The sequence below is a fragment of the Mustela lutreola genome, chromosome 6 (genome assembly GCF_030435805.1).
Source record: "Mustela lutreola isolate mMusLut2 chromosome 6, mMusLut2.pri, whole genome shotgun sequence".
Classification (NCBI taxonomy): domain Eukaryota; kingdom Metazoa; phylum Chordata; class Mammalia; order Carnivora; family Mustelidae; genus Mustela; species Mustela lutreola.
Genome location: NC_081295.1, coordinates 101,882,498 through 101,897,445, shown reverse-complemented (window position 1 = coordinate 101,897,445; position 14,948 = coordinate 101,882,498). Strand labels below are relative to the sequence as shown.

The window sequence follows — 14,948 nt, the reverse complement described above, 5'->3', positions numbered from 1 at the left end:
TCTAGACTGTCCTTGACTGTTCACAGAAGAGTCTGGAATACCTGGTCTATAAGAAGTTATTATGTACAGTTGGATCATATGAAGAGAGTATGTATAGTTTTATAGAGCAGGATTGTACTTACTACAGGAAGATCCACTCCTCCCTCATCACCCCACTGTTCATTGGGGAATCTTCTAGTTTGTAGAGAGAGCGTAAAGTATTCTCGCTCAGCCAGTAGAAGAGTCCGGACAACAGCAGGTATCTAGAAACTTAAGAGGATCCCTCAAATTTTCCCCTGGGTGGTTATTAAAACCAAGAGATGGTAAAATATTAGAATTCTGGTCTATTTGTAATGTCTCCTATGTCTCTAGGCAAGACTTAAGACGAATTTGTTACTTATTTTTTTAAAATAAGGATACTTTTCTCTGTTGCTCAATGTACTACTTATCTCAAAACAGAAAAAGTTACTGAATTTTATTTTTGTAAAACATTCATGGTTTTCATCTGATTGACACAAACTAACCTTCTAGCTAATGTTTGCAATAAAGCTTACAATGTCCATGGCATTTTACACTTGCTATTCTGTCAATGATGTCTAAACTTATCTAAAAGATTACCATTTTTCCTTATGAGGTTATTGAAAAACTATTGAGCTGAAGATCTCTTCAAAACACTTCGGATCCAAAGGCATAAATGAAACAAGATGGGATTGGAGGGAGAGAAATCATAAGAGACTCTTAATCTCACAAAACAAACTGAGGGTTGCTGGGGAGAGGGGTGTAGGGAGAGGGTTGTTGGGTTATGGACATAGGGGAAGGTATGTGCTATGGTAAATGCTATGGAGTGTGTAAACCTGGCGATTCACAGACCTGTGCTCCTGGGGCTAATAATATATTATATGTTAATAAAAAATAAAAAAATTATAAAAAATAAAAAAAACTTTTAAAGATTAAAAAAAAAAAAAACAGCCTTGAGGGGGAAAAAAAAAAAAAACATTTCAGATCCAAAAGCTTAATCAACATAATTTCCAGCAATGGCTATTTATGTCTCCCCCCAACTTTCATTTTTAATTAAAACTTTATTTTGGGGGTACATTTAAGATCACAGCAAAATTGAGGGGAAGGTACAGAGATTTACTATATGTTCCCTATCTGTCCCATTATCAATATCCCTCCACCAGAGTGGTACATCTGTTACAACCGATGAGCCAACACTGACACACCATCATCACAAGAAGCCCATAGTTTATATTTTGGTTCACTCTTAGTGGTGTACATTCTATGCATTTAGAAAAGTGTATAATGACAGGTACCCACAATTACACTATCATATCACAATTTTCTGTGCTCATCTCTGCCACCCATTTATCTTTTTACTCTCTCTAGTTTTGTCTTTTCCAGAATGTCATATTATTGAAATCATATAATATATAGCCTTCTCAGGTTCAGCTTCTTTTACTTAGTAATATGCATTTGAGTTCCCACATGTCTTTTCATGGCTGGACAGTTCATTTTAGTGTTGAATAATATTCTACCTGTATGTCTGGATGTACAACACTTAATTTATCCATTCTACTACTGAAGGACATCTTGGTTGCATCCAAGTTTTGGTGATTGTGAATAAAACTGCTATAAACATTTGTATGCAAGTTTTTGTGTAGATGTAAGTTTTCAACTCTTTTGGGTTAATACCAAGGAATGCAACCGTTGGATCATATGAAGAGAGTATGTATAGTTTTATAGGAAACTCCCAGAGTGTGTATCAAAGTGGCTGTACCATCAGCAATAAATGAGAGCTCCTAGTGCTCCACATTCTCACCAGCTTTTGGTATTGTCAGAGTTCTAGAATCTGGCGATTCTAATTGGTATATAGTGGTATTTCTTTGTTGTTTTAATTTGCATTTTGCTTATGAGGTATGGTGAGGAACATCTTTTCACATGCTTCTTTGCCATCTGTATATCTTATTTGATGAAGTTCTGTTCAGGTCTTAAGGGCCATTTTTTTTTTTTTAATTGGGTTATTTCTTTCCTTATTGTTGAGTTTTAAGTGTTCTTTGTATGTTTTGGATCTCAGTACTTTATTATATGTATCTTTTGAAAATATTTTTTTCTGGGTCTCTGTCTTCCCATTCTCTTGTCTTCCACAGAGTAGAAGTTTTTAATTTTAGTGAAGCTGGCTTATCAATTATTTCTTTCAAGGTACATGCCTTTGGTATCGTATCTAAAAAGTCATCAATATAACCGAAATCATCTAGGTTTTCTTCTTTGTTATCTTATAGGGGTTTTATAGTTTTACAATTTATACTCAGGTCTACAATCCATTCTGAGTTAATTTTTGCGAAGAATGTAAGGTCTGTATCTTATTTTGTTGTTGTTGTTGTTGCTGTTGACATGTCCGATTGTTCTACCTGCACCAATTTTTCATTATTGGCAGCATATTTTCATTCCTTCCAAATACTGTGATCACCATCTGGGAACTGGATGGAGTAGGGAATGAGGGGTGGAGGATGGTTACAAGAAGACAAGCAGAGAATGGCACAATCTCATTCAGTGTCCAGTTGCTAAAGAGAATCCATCTCTTTGAGGGATGTGACTGTGCTCACTAGTTTAAAAACATTTCACTTTCAAAAATCTTTAGAACTATCAGAATATCCATCACAAAATTATTCTCTGAAAGTATTTGTTCTCAGTTTTTTATGGTATTATTCATTATTATCCTTTTCTAATAATTGAATCACAAAGAGCTTATGTATTTGTCTTGATGGCACACATTCAATAAAGCAGAACAGAGCTTCCAAACCTGGTAGTATGATTCAGAACCAACACTAAAATCTGTTTACTGTATTTGCTTTGATCACATAGCTTTAATTTCTCAGTGTGAAACAAAACCACTTATAAAAATAGACAGAACTTGCTTATTTGAATAAGAGTCTCAATCATTAATTTGTTCAATTTCCTCATTTTACAATGGAAAAATTAGACATCAAAGAAATAAAAAGGTTGTCAGCATCTAATGACTTGAGGATTCTGTTCCTTTATTTTTTTTTTTACCCAGAACTTAACTTATTTACCCCAAAATATCAAGTATTACTTTTCTCAACTTTGCTAATTCTGTAAGCAAGTATATTTGTCCCTTAGCTCACTAGTTAACCTAAAAGATGATTACAAGTGAAAATACTTTTCAATATTTAATAGAAGATACTTTTTCAGTAACTTCTGTGTTTGGATCAAAAGAAGTGTGAAAAACAATTACCTGTAAATATGGAATAACTTTACAGAGGGACTGTCCAAAGAACCAGGTCTCAGTGATGTCCACCACCAGTGTGGCCGGGAGGCAGGTAATTGTCACGAGCACATCAGCCAGAGAAAGGTTGACTATGAAGTAGTTGGTTACCGTCCTCATGTGGTGGTTCTTCCACACTGCCACACAAACTAATTTTGGGGGGAAAAAGAATAGTTACTATTAAGGACTAAATATTCATATCCTCACAAAATTCATATGTTGAAATCCTAACACCCAGTATGATGGTATTAAGAGGTGTGTTTTAGGAGCTGAATAGATCATCATGGTAGAGCCCTCAAGAATGGGATTAGTGGGGGCGCCTGGGTGGCTCAGTGGGTTAAGGCCTCTGCCTTCGGCTCAGGTCATGATCCCAGGGTCCTGGGATCGAACCCCGCATCAGGCTCTCTTCTCTGCAGGGAGCCTGCTTCCTTCCCTCTCTCTCTGCCTGCCTCTCTGCCTACTTGTGATCTCTGTCTGTCAAATAAATAAATAAAATCTTAAAAAAAAAAAAAAAGAATGGGATTAGTGGGGCGCCTGAGTGGCTCAGTGGGTTAAGCCTCTGCCTTCAGCTCAGGTCATGATCTCAGGGGCCTGGGATCAAGCTCCACATCAGGGTCTCTGCTCTGCTCAGCAGGGAATCTGCTCCCCCACCCCCGCAACCCTGCTCTCTGCCCGCCTCTCTGCCTACTTGTGATCTCTCTCTCTCTCTGTCAAATAAATAAAATAAAATAAAATAAAATAAAATAAAAAAAGAATGGGATTAGTGTCCTTATTAAAGGGACTTCAGAGAGATCCTCTGATGCTCCCACCTCTTGAGGACAAAGTGAAAAAACTGTTGGCTATGAACCAGGAAATTGACCCTCACCAGACACTGAATCTGCCACATCCTTGATTTTGGACTTCTCAGATTCCAGAATTGTAAGAATTAAATTTATGTCACTTAAGAGCCACATAGTATATGGTATTCTGTTATAGCAGCCCAAATAGACCAAGACAATAACTATACAAAGAAAATAGGTATTGATCCTGTAAAGAGCACAAATAACTATTGAAAAAGGAAGATGATGTAAGACTATACTGTTTTCATTGAATCAGTCAGTCTGTGTGAATGTTGAATCCATGCTTAACCTCAGTTCATTTACCTTACAAGACATTTCTCAATGGATCATAATACTGCATTCATTTCTACTTGATTTTGAATTGTGATTCCCAGAAGTTTAAGAACGATCTTTCATTCTTTTTTCTATTCCCTCAGTGCTCAGCTTGTAGTAGAGACATAAGAAATATTTACTGAAGTGAGATGAATTAGGAGCCAGCTATTTTCAATGAACTGTAATATTTGCCTCAACCACGATGTTTACCCCATCTGTCCTCTGCATTTGGAACTTTTAACTGATAAAGAGGTTTAAAAGATAAAAGTCAACAATTTTTCAGCTCCTATTATTGGCAAACACTGGTCTATATGGTTCATATCCTTAGGTTATTTAATCTTGATAATCCTAAGGGAAGATATTGTTACCATCATTTTATACATGCAGTATTTGAGACACAGGGAATTTGTGGAGCTTGGCTAGGGACAATTGGCTCATAAAGCACAGAACTACAGCTACAACTGGGATTAAGCACCAAGTAAGGGTTATATTTTTGCTGGGGGGGGGGGTGAACTAGTTAGACCAAAGCACACATAAACTCTAGAGACTCAATCCTCTTTCCTCTCTATTACTCTTGATGACCTCTAAACATCACCTCAAACAGACAAATTTTTAAATACTTCCAGAGTCAAGTCTTCTTCATTGCCTCTCAGTTTATCCTCATTTTTAAAAGCTGTTCTATCTTATTCATTTGCTCTTTATGGAAGGAACATCCAGTTCCTCAATTCTCTGTGTGGTGTATCCAAAGGTTACATAATCACTGCCTCAAGAATTATATAGGTGTAAACACTGCTACCCACATCTATTGATGGGTTGCTTCACTGTCAATAACTGTGAATTTGCCTTGGGTACCATCAACCTGTCAGAGCTGTCACCTATGCACCCAATTGATGCAGTGATTAGCAACCTTACAGAGTGGAGAAATAAAAGCACATTTTGTTAAATTTATGTCACTAAGTAGATTTCTTTTTGACAATTATGTCCACTTTATAAAAGTTTCATAAGTTGAAGAAACTGAAATTATCATCACCAACAGATGCTAACTTAATAAAATCTCTGAATTCCTGAGGATTTAATTTTGAAAACTTCACATCTTTCTCTAATTCCAGTACATTAGTGCCCAAAAACTCAGATGAACTTTGTTAGGATAAACCATAGTCTTTATTATTTGAAAGTGATACTCATTAATGATTTACTTCCAAGAAGCACTTGAAGATACACACACACACAGGCATACTAGCAGTTGACTAACACATTACCACAGCTTATTATGAGAAAATTAATATAAGCATTGCACCACTGATATTTAGTCAACAAATGGTCCAAATGATACAATTTTGGATTTAGGAAAGAAAATAAGACTTAAAAAATACAAGCAGTTCTAGATTGACTCTCAATACCCCATATTTTGGAATAGAGACAATGATGGAAAGACAGTGTTAATGCATTATGACTAGGTATATGAGAAAAGTATATTTTTAGGAAACATTTCTATACCATTTACTATTTATTATACCATTATACTATTTAATATTTACTATGTGTCATGCCCTGTTCTAAACAGTGTGAATTATTAAATACTTAAATTCTCATTACATTTTAAGTGATTGCTATTACTATTCCTGCTTAACAGTTGTGAAACTGAGGCTAGAGAGATTAAGGAAACTACCTAAGGACAAATAGTTTATAAGTGCTAGAGCTTAGATTTAAATCTTATCCATTGTGCTATGCCATCCTAATATATATATATATTTTTTTTTTTAGTATAGTTGACACACAATGTTACATTATTTTTAGGTATACCACTTAGTGATTTGTCAAGTTTATACATCAAATATGGGTATACCATCTGTCTTGTTATATTACTATTACAGTATCATTGAGTGAATTTGTTAGGATCTGCCTTTTATTTCAATGATTTACTCCTTCCATCTGTTACATCTGATAAGGGGTTAATATCCAAAATATATAAAGAACTTATACAACTTAACCCCCAAAAAACAAACAATCTGATTTAAAAATAGGCAGAAGCCCTGAATAGTCATTTTTCCAAAGAAGGTATACAGATGGCCAACAGACATGTGAAAATATGCTCAACATCACTAATTGTCAAGGAAATACAGGCTGATATCCAAGATCTGTGAAGAATTCCTCAAATTCAACATACACAAAACAGATAATCATGTCAAAAAATGGGCAGGAGACATGAACAGACACTTCTCCAAAGAAGACATACAAATGGCTAACAGACACATGAAAAGATGTTCATCATCATTAGCCATCAGGGAGATTCAAATCAAAACCATATTGAGATACCACCTTACACCAGTTTGAATGGCCAAAATCAACAAGACAGTAAACAACAAGTGTTGGAGAGGATGTGGAGAAAGGGGGACCCTCTTACACTGTTGGTAGGAATGCAAGTTGGTGCAGCCACTTTGGAAAACAATGTGGAGATTCCTTAAGAAATTAAAAACAGAGCTACCCTATTGCAATTGCACTACTGAGTATTTACCCCAAAGATACAGATGTAGTGAAAAGAAGGGTCATCTGCACCCCAATGTTCATAGTAGCAATGGCTACAGTCGCAAAACTGTGGAAAGAACCAGGATGCCCTTCAACTGACAGATGGATAAAGAAGATATGATCCATATATACAATGGAGTATTATGCCTCCATGAGAAAGGACGAATACCCAACTTTTGTATCATCACAGATGGGATTGGAAGAGATTATGCTGAGTGAAATAAGTCAAGCAGAGAGAGTAAATCATCATATGATTTTGCTTACTTATGGAGCATAAGGAATAACATGGAGGACATTGGGAGATGGGGAGGAGAAGTAAGTTGAGGAAAATCAGAAGGGGAGACAAACCATGAGAGACTATGGGCTCTGAGAAACAAACTGAGGGTTTTGGGGGGTAGGGGGTAGGTGGAGAGGTGAGCCTGGTGTGGGGTGCTAAGGAGGACATGTATTGCATGGAGTACTGGGTGTGGTGCATAAACAATGAGTTTAGGAACACACACACACACACACACACAAATAAAATTAAGAAAAAGGGAAATACAAATAAAAAACACAACGAGATATCATCTCATACCTGTTAGAATGGCTAAAATTAAAAAATAAAAAAAAGAAGAGAGAAAGCGATTGGAAGAGGGCAGTGGAATAGGAGGACCCTAAGCTCACCTCATCCCACAAACACAACTAGATAACTATCAAATCATCCTAGATACCCCAGAAATGGACTTGAAGACTGGAGAACTAACTCCACAATTAAAAGTTGAGAAGAGGCCAGAAAAAGAGAGTAGGAAATGAAGAGATGAAATTTGTGAGAAAGAGATCATGGTCAATGTGGTGCGGAGGTAGCCACAGTTGCAAACCTATCATGTAAGAAAGAAGAGCTCGAGATAGACTAGCACACAAGGGAGTACATAGGGAAAACAAATCTCCATAGCAATTATGTTGGAAAGCAAGAGGGGCTGGATTTCGTGAGTTCTTCCAAAGAGCAGGGCTTAAAGCCTGGAATTTTATATTCAGTGGGCTTTACTGGAACAGAGCCTGAAGGACATTGGGGCTGCTCTTAGAGAAAAGGAAGGGCAAATAGCCTGAAGCCATAAAGCATGGAAACAGAAATCTGAAGTGTACTTGGGGCACACAGTGGGGAGATTATTCATTCATCTCAGAGCATGTTCCAAAGAGGCAGCATTCAAGAAGAGACTCTTCCAGGAACAAAGGAATTGGACAATGCCATTTCCCTCCCCATCCCTTAGCATAAGTACATGGCTACCTGTGGGAAATAGCACAGTGTCCACACTGGCTACCTAACTTGCTTATATCAAGACCCACATCAAACTCCAGTGGAGCTGCCCCTCTTAATCATGCTCTTCTCAGTCTCAGCACAGTGCCTCACCCACCCCTAGAAAAAGTGACCCAATCCCTTGCTCACACTGTGTTTCCCAATGTAGGAGTTTTGGAGAGTCTCACTTCTTTTTTTTTTTTTTTAAATTTTTTATTTTTTATAAACATATATTTTTATCCCCAGGGGTACAGGTCTGTGAATCACCAGGTTTACACACTTCACAGCACTCACCAAATCACATACCCTCCCCAATGTCCATAATCCCACCCCCTTCTCCCAAACCCCCTCCCCCCGGCAACCCTCAGTTTGTTTTGTGAGATTAAGAGTCACTTATGGTTTGTCTCCCTCCCAATCCCATCTTGTTTCATTTATTCTTCTACCCACTTAAGCCTCCATGTTGCATCACCACTTCCTCATATCAGGGAGATCATATGATAGTTGTCTTTCTCTGCTTGACTTATTTCGCTAAGCATGATACGCTCTAGTTCCATCCATGTTGTTGCAAATGGCAAGATTTCATTTCTTTTGATGGCTGCTTCTTGAAGCGACAGTGACAGAACTTATTTCATAAACAGACCAGACCACACCTAGTTGAAATATGTTACATTCTAGCCAGGGACCAAACACTGCCCACAATGGGCAATGAAAGCCTCTGGTGATGACTGACCTGAAGGACAAAGCAACAGGGCAAAATAACAGAGCGCACACAGCACATGTGGAGACACTCCTGGAAGCACCACGCCCTGGAGAACATGGGATGCTATACAGCAAGGCACTATACAACCTCTTTTTCATAAGGCCATTACGTTCAAGAATAGGAGATGTAACTGACTTTCTTAACACATAGAAAAGACAAAATGAGGAAGACAGAGGAAGTTATTCCAAAAGAAAGAATAGGATAAGGCCACCGCAGGAGATCTAAGCAAAAACAGATATAAGTAACATATCTGACAGAGAATTTAAAGTAATGATCACAAGGATACTACATGGACTTGAGAAAAAAGTAGAGGACATGAATGAGATCTTTAACACAGAAAGGAAATAAAATAGCAAGGAGAAAAGGCTCAATAAACAAAATGAGAAACATGCTTGATGGAATGAACACTAGGTTGGAAGAGGTAGAAGAATGAATCAACAACCTAGAAGACAGAGTAATGGAAAGTACTCAAACTGAACAAAAGGAGGAGAAAAAAAAGATTTTTGCAAAATGAGAATAGACTTTGAGAACTTGGTGACTCCATCAAATATAATAACATTCAGATTACAGGAGTCTTAGAAGAAGGAGGAGAGAGAAAAGGGGGCAGATAATTTATTTGAAGAAATAATAGCTGAAAATTCCCCAAATCTGGGAAAGGAACAGATATACAGATCCAGAAGGCACAGAGAACTTCCATCAAAATCAATAAAAGCTGATCCATCCAAGGTATACTGTAACTAAATTGGCAAAATAGAGTAATAAAGAAAAAAAAAACTCAAAAGAGGTAACTTATAATAGAAAACTCATAAAGCTAACAAAGAATTTTCAGCAGAAACTATCCAAGCCAGAGGGGAATAGCATGATATATTATAAGTACTGAATGGGAAAGAAAATGCAGCCAAGAATAGTCTATCCACCAAGGTTATTAGCCAGAATAGAAGGAAAAATAAAGAGTTTTCCAGACAAACAAAAATTAAAGGAGTTCATGACAACAAACCATACCTATAATAAATATTAAAGGGTACTCTTTGAGGGTAAAGAAGAGAACAAGAGTGATAGTATAAAGGTAGGAAACATGAACACAAAATCAGTAAAAACGAATATTTCTATAAAAAATCAAAGAACCCACAAAGTAAAAGAATGTAAAACATAACAATATATACCTAAAATGTGAAGAGGACAGGAGTAAGAATGTGTTCAAACTTAAAAGACCATCAACTTAACATAGACTGCTATATGCAGAAGAGGTTTTTTACAAACTTAATGGTAATCCATATGAAAAACCACTAATAAACATACAGAGAATAGAGAGAAAGAAATCCAGGTGTATCACTGAAGAAAATCAACAAACCATGAAAGAGAGAAAGATAAAAAAGAATCAGAGAAAATCTTCAGAAACAACTACAAAACAAGTCATAAAAAGACAGTACATATCTATCAATAATTACTTTAATTATGAATGGACTAAAGCTTCAATCAAAAAACATTGAGATGTCAAAATGGATTAAAAAAACAAGACTCATCTATATGCTGCCTATAAGAGACTCTTTTCAGACCTAAAGACACCTGCAGGTTGAAAGTGAAAGGATGGATGGGGGCACCTGAGTGGCTCAGATGGTTAAGCATCTGCCTTGGGCTTAGGTCATGATCCCAGGATCCTGGGACTGAGCCCCTTGTTGGGCTTCCTCTTCAGTGGGGGACATGCATCTCCCTTTCCTCCCCACTTGTGCTCTCTCTATTGCTATTATCTCTCTCAAATAAGACAATAAAATCTTAAAAAAAGAAAATGAGAGGATGGAGAGATATCTATCATGCAAATGGTTATTAAAAAAGTCAGACTAGCAATACTTATATGAGACAAAATAGACCTTAAAATAAACATTGTAATAAGAGACAAAGGACACTACATCATAATAAAGGGGATAATGCAATAAGAAGATATAACAATTGGGAATATTCATGTACCCAACATCAGAGTACCCAAATACATTAAACAGTTAATAATAAACACAAAGGATCTAACCGGTAATAATACAGTAATAGTAAGGGACTTTAATACCCCACTTACATCAAAAGACAAGTCATCTAAACAGAGGATCAACAAGAAAACAATGGCTTTGATTGACTAGACTAAATGGATACAACAGATATATTCAGAACATTCCATCCTAAAACAGCAGAATACACATTCTCTTCAAGAGCACATGTAACATTCTCCAAAATAGATCACATAGTAGTCCACAAAACAAGCCTCAATAAATTAAAAAAGACTGAAGTAATGCCATTTATCTTTTTTGACCACAATGCTATAAAACTAAAAATCAATCACAAGAAAAAAATCTGAAAAGACCACAAATAGATGGACGTTAAATAACATGCTATTAAACAATGAATGAGTCAACCAGGAAATAAAAGAAATAAAAAAGTACATGGAAACAAATTAAAATAAAAACACAATGGTCCAAAACCTTTTGGATGCAGCAAAATTGTATCTAAATGGGAAGTTTATAGCAATACAGCCCTACCTCAAGAAGCAAAAAAAATCTCAACTAAACAACGTAACCTTACATCTAAAGGAGCTGAAAAAGAACAACAAAAAACATAAAACCTTCAGAAGGAAAAAAGAACAATAAAGATTAGAGCATAAATAAATGATATATAAACTTTGAAAAAATAGAACAGATTAATGAAATCAGGAGCTGGTTCTTTGAAAAAAAAAAAAAAAAACAATAAAACTGATAATCCTCTACCCAGACCTACTGAGAAAAAAAAAAAAAAAGGAAAGAACTCAAGTAAATAAAATCACAAATGAGAGAAGAGAAATAGCAAACAACACCACAGAAACACAATTATAAGAGAATATTATGAAAAACTATATACTAACAAATTGGACAAGGAAAAGAAATGGATAAATTCCTAGAAACATAAACTACCAAAACCAAAACAGGAAGAAGTAGAAAATTTGAACAGATCAATTACTAGCAAAGAAATTAATTCAGTAATCAAAAAATCTCCAACAAACAAAAGTACAGGACCAGATGGTTTAACAGGCAAATTCTATCAAGCATTTATAGAAGAGTCAATATCTATTCTTCTTAAGTTATCCCAAAAAATAGAAAAGAAAGGAAAACTTCCAAATTCATTCTATGAGGTCAGCATTATTCTGATACCAAAACCGGAGAAAGACCACTAATAAAGAGAACTACCAGCCAATATCCCTGATAAATATAGATCATTAGTAAAACACTAGCAAACTGAATCAGCAATACATTAAAAAAAAAATCATTCCCCATGATCAAGTGGGATTTGTTCCTGGGATGCAAGAGTGGTTCAATATTCGCAAATCAATCAACATGACATACCACATCAATAAGAGAAAGGAAAAGAACCATATTATCATTTCAGTAGATTTGGAAAGACCTTTTGACAGAGTACAACATCCACCCATGATAAAAACCCTCCACAAAATAGGTTTAGAGGTAACATACCCCAACATAATAAAGGCCATATATGAAAAACCCACAGTTAACATCATCCTCAATGGGGAAAACCTGAGAGCCTTTCCTATACGGCCACAACAAGACAAGGATGTTCACTCTCATAAATCTTATTCAACATAGTACTGAAAGTCCTAGCCTCAGTAATCACACAACAAAAATAAATAAAAGGTATCCAGATCAGCAAGGAAGAGGTAAAACTTTCACTACTTGCAGAAGACATGATGCTATATATAGAAAACAAAGACACCACTAAAAAACTGTAAGAACTAATAAACAAACTCAGTAAGTTGCAGGATACAAAATCAATGTACAGAAATCTGTTGCATTTCTATACACTCATAATGAAACAGCTGAAAGAAAAATTAAGAAGATAATTTCATTTAAAATTGCACACAAAATAATAAGATACTGAGGAATAAACCTAACCAAAGAGGTAAAAGATCTGTACTCTAAGAACTATAAAACACTGATGAAAAAACTGTAATACAACACAAAGAAATGGAAAGACCTTTCATGGAGTGGAAGAGCAAATATTGTTAAAATGTCTACCCAAAGCAATCTACACATTTAATGCAATCCTTATCAAAATCCAACATAAAAGTCCTCAAAGGGAACATAGGCAATAAATTCTTTGACATCGACTATAGCAACTTTTTTCTAGGTATGTCTCCTGAAGCAAGGGAAAGAAAAGCAAAAATAAACTATTGGGACTATATCAAAATTAAAAGCTTATACAAAGTGAAGGAAACAATCAACAAAACTAAATGGCAACTTACAGAATAGGAGAAGATATATGCAAATGAATGTCGAACAAAGGGTTAGTATCCCAAATTTGTAAAGAACTTATAAAACTCAAATCCAAATAATCCAATTAATAAATGGATATGAACAGGCATTTCCCCCAAAGAAGACATACAGATGGCAAACAGACACATGAAAAAATGTTCATCATCATTTACCTTCAGGGAATGCAAATCAAAACCACAATGAGATGTTACCTCACATCTGTCAGAATGGCTAAAATCAACAAAAGAAACAGGTATTGGTGAGGATGTGGAGAAAAGGATTACTCATACATTCCTACTGTTGCTGTGGATGCAAACTGGTATAGCCACTGTGGAAAATCATATAGATTTTCCTCAAAAAGTTTTTGTTTGATATTTTATTTATTTATTTCATAGAGAGTGAGAGAGAGAGGAAGAGAGAGCGCATAAGCCGAGGGAGTGGCAGACAGAAGAAGAAGCAGATGCTCTGTGAAGCAGAGAGCGTGATGTGGGGTTCGATCCCAAGACCCTGAAATCATGACCTGAGCCAAAGGCAGACACCCAACTGACTAAGCCACCCTAGTGCTCCATAAAAAGTTAAAAATAAAAATACCCCATTATCCAGCAATCACACTACTGGGTATTTACCCAAGAATACAAAAACACTAATTCGAAAGAATACATGCACCCTATGTTTATAGGATCATCATTTTTTACAACAGCCAAACTACAGCAGAAGCCAAAGTGTACACTAATTGACAAATGAATAAAGGAGATGTGGTACATTAATATTATGAAATATTATGCAGCCATGAAAAGAATGAAATCGTGCCATTTGCAATGACATGGCTGGAACTAGAGTATGTAATGCTAAGTGAAATCAGTCAGTCAGAGTAAGATAGATACCATGTGATTTCACTCACCTGTGGAATTCAAGAAACAAAACAAATGAGCAAAGGGAAAAAAAAAGGACAGAGACAAATCAAGAAGCAGACTCTTAACTATAGAGAACAGAGGGGAGTGGATGGAGGTATAGGTGAATTAGGTGATGGAGACTAGGAATGAACTTGTGATAAGCACCGGGTGATTTATGGAAATGTTAAATCACTATATTGCACACTTGAAACTAATATAACACTATAAATTAACTAAGTGGGATTAAAGAAAAAATAAAAAGGCCAGGAAAAAAAGAAAACAAGAAAACAAGAAACAAATATTAAACCAGTGTTGGCAAGGATGCAGAGAAAAAGGAACTCTCATGCACTGTTGGTGAAATATAATTTGGTACAATATTAAAAGCCACAATTTTAAAAAGCACGGAGGTTCCTCAAAAAACTAAAAGTAGAAATACCATATGATCTAATGAAATTCTCACTAATGAAATTGGGTATTTATCCACATAAAATGAAAATACTAACTCAAAAAGATATATACACCCCTGTGTTTATTATAGCATTATTCACAATAGCCAAACTATGGAATCAACCATCTTAATATATCTCTGAAATAGAAGTTGAAAAAGAAGCTGTCATGTCACTGTTTGACAGCCCTTTAACATAGGTCCATAGAATTTGGGAGTTGGAGATCATTCAGTCTAAATCGACATCTGATGTATAAATCATCTCTGCAATATTCCTGATCCATTCCATTTGAATAGTTTTAATAGTGAGGAGATCACAACTTGCTAGAGCCCTTGAGTTCTTTTTGTGGTG

General features: G+C 35.8%; 1 protein-coding gene across 1 annotated transcript in view; it reads right to left on the bottom strand.

The window, feature by feature from the left end:
- Window positions 1-14,948, bottom strand: part of HCRTR2 (hypocretin receptor 2) — a 109,237-nt gene that overhangs the window by 33,993 nt on the left and 60,296 nt on the right. The window contains exon 2 of the mRNA XM_059178285.1: window positions 3,233-3,411. Coding sequence (XP_059034268.1) covers window positions 3,233-3,411 — 179 coding nt within the window. The remainder of the gene's footprint in view (window positions 1-3,232; window positions 3,412-14,948) is intronic.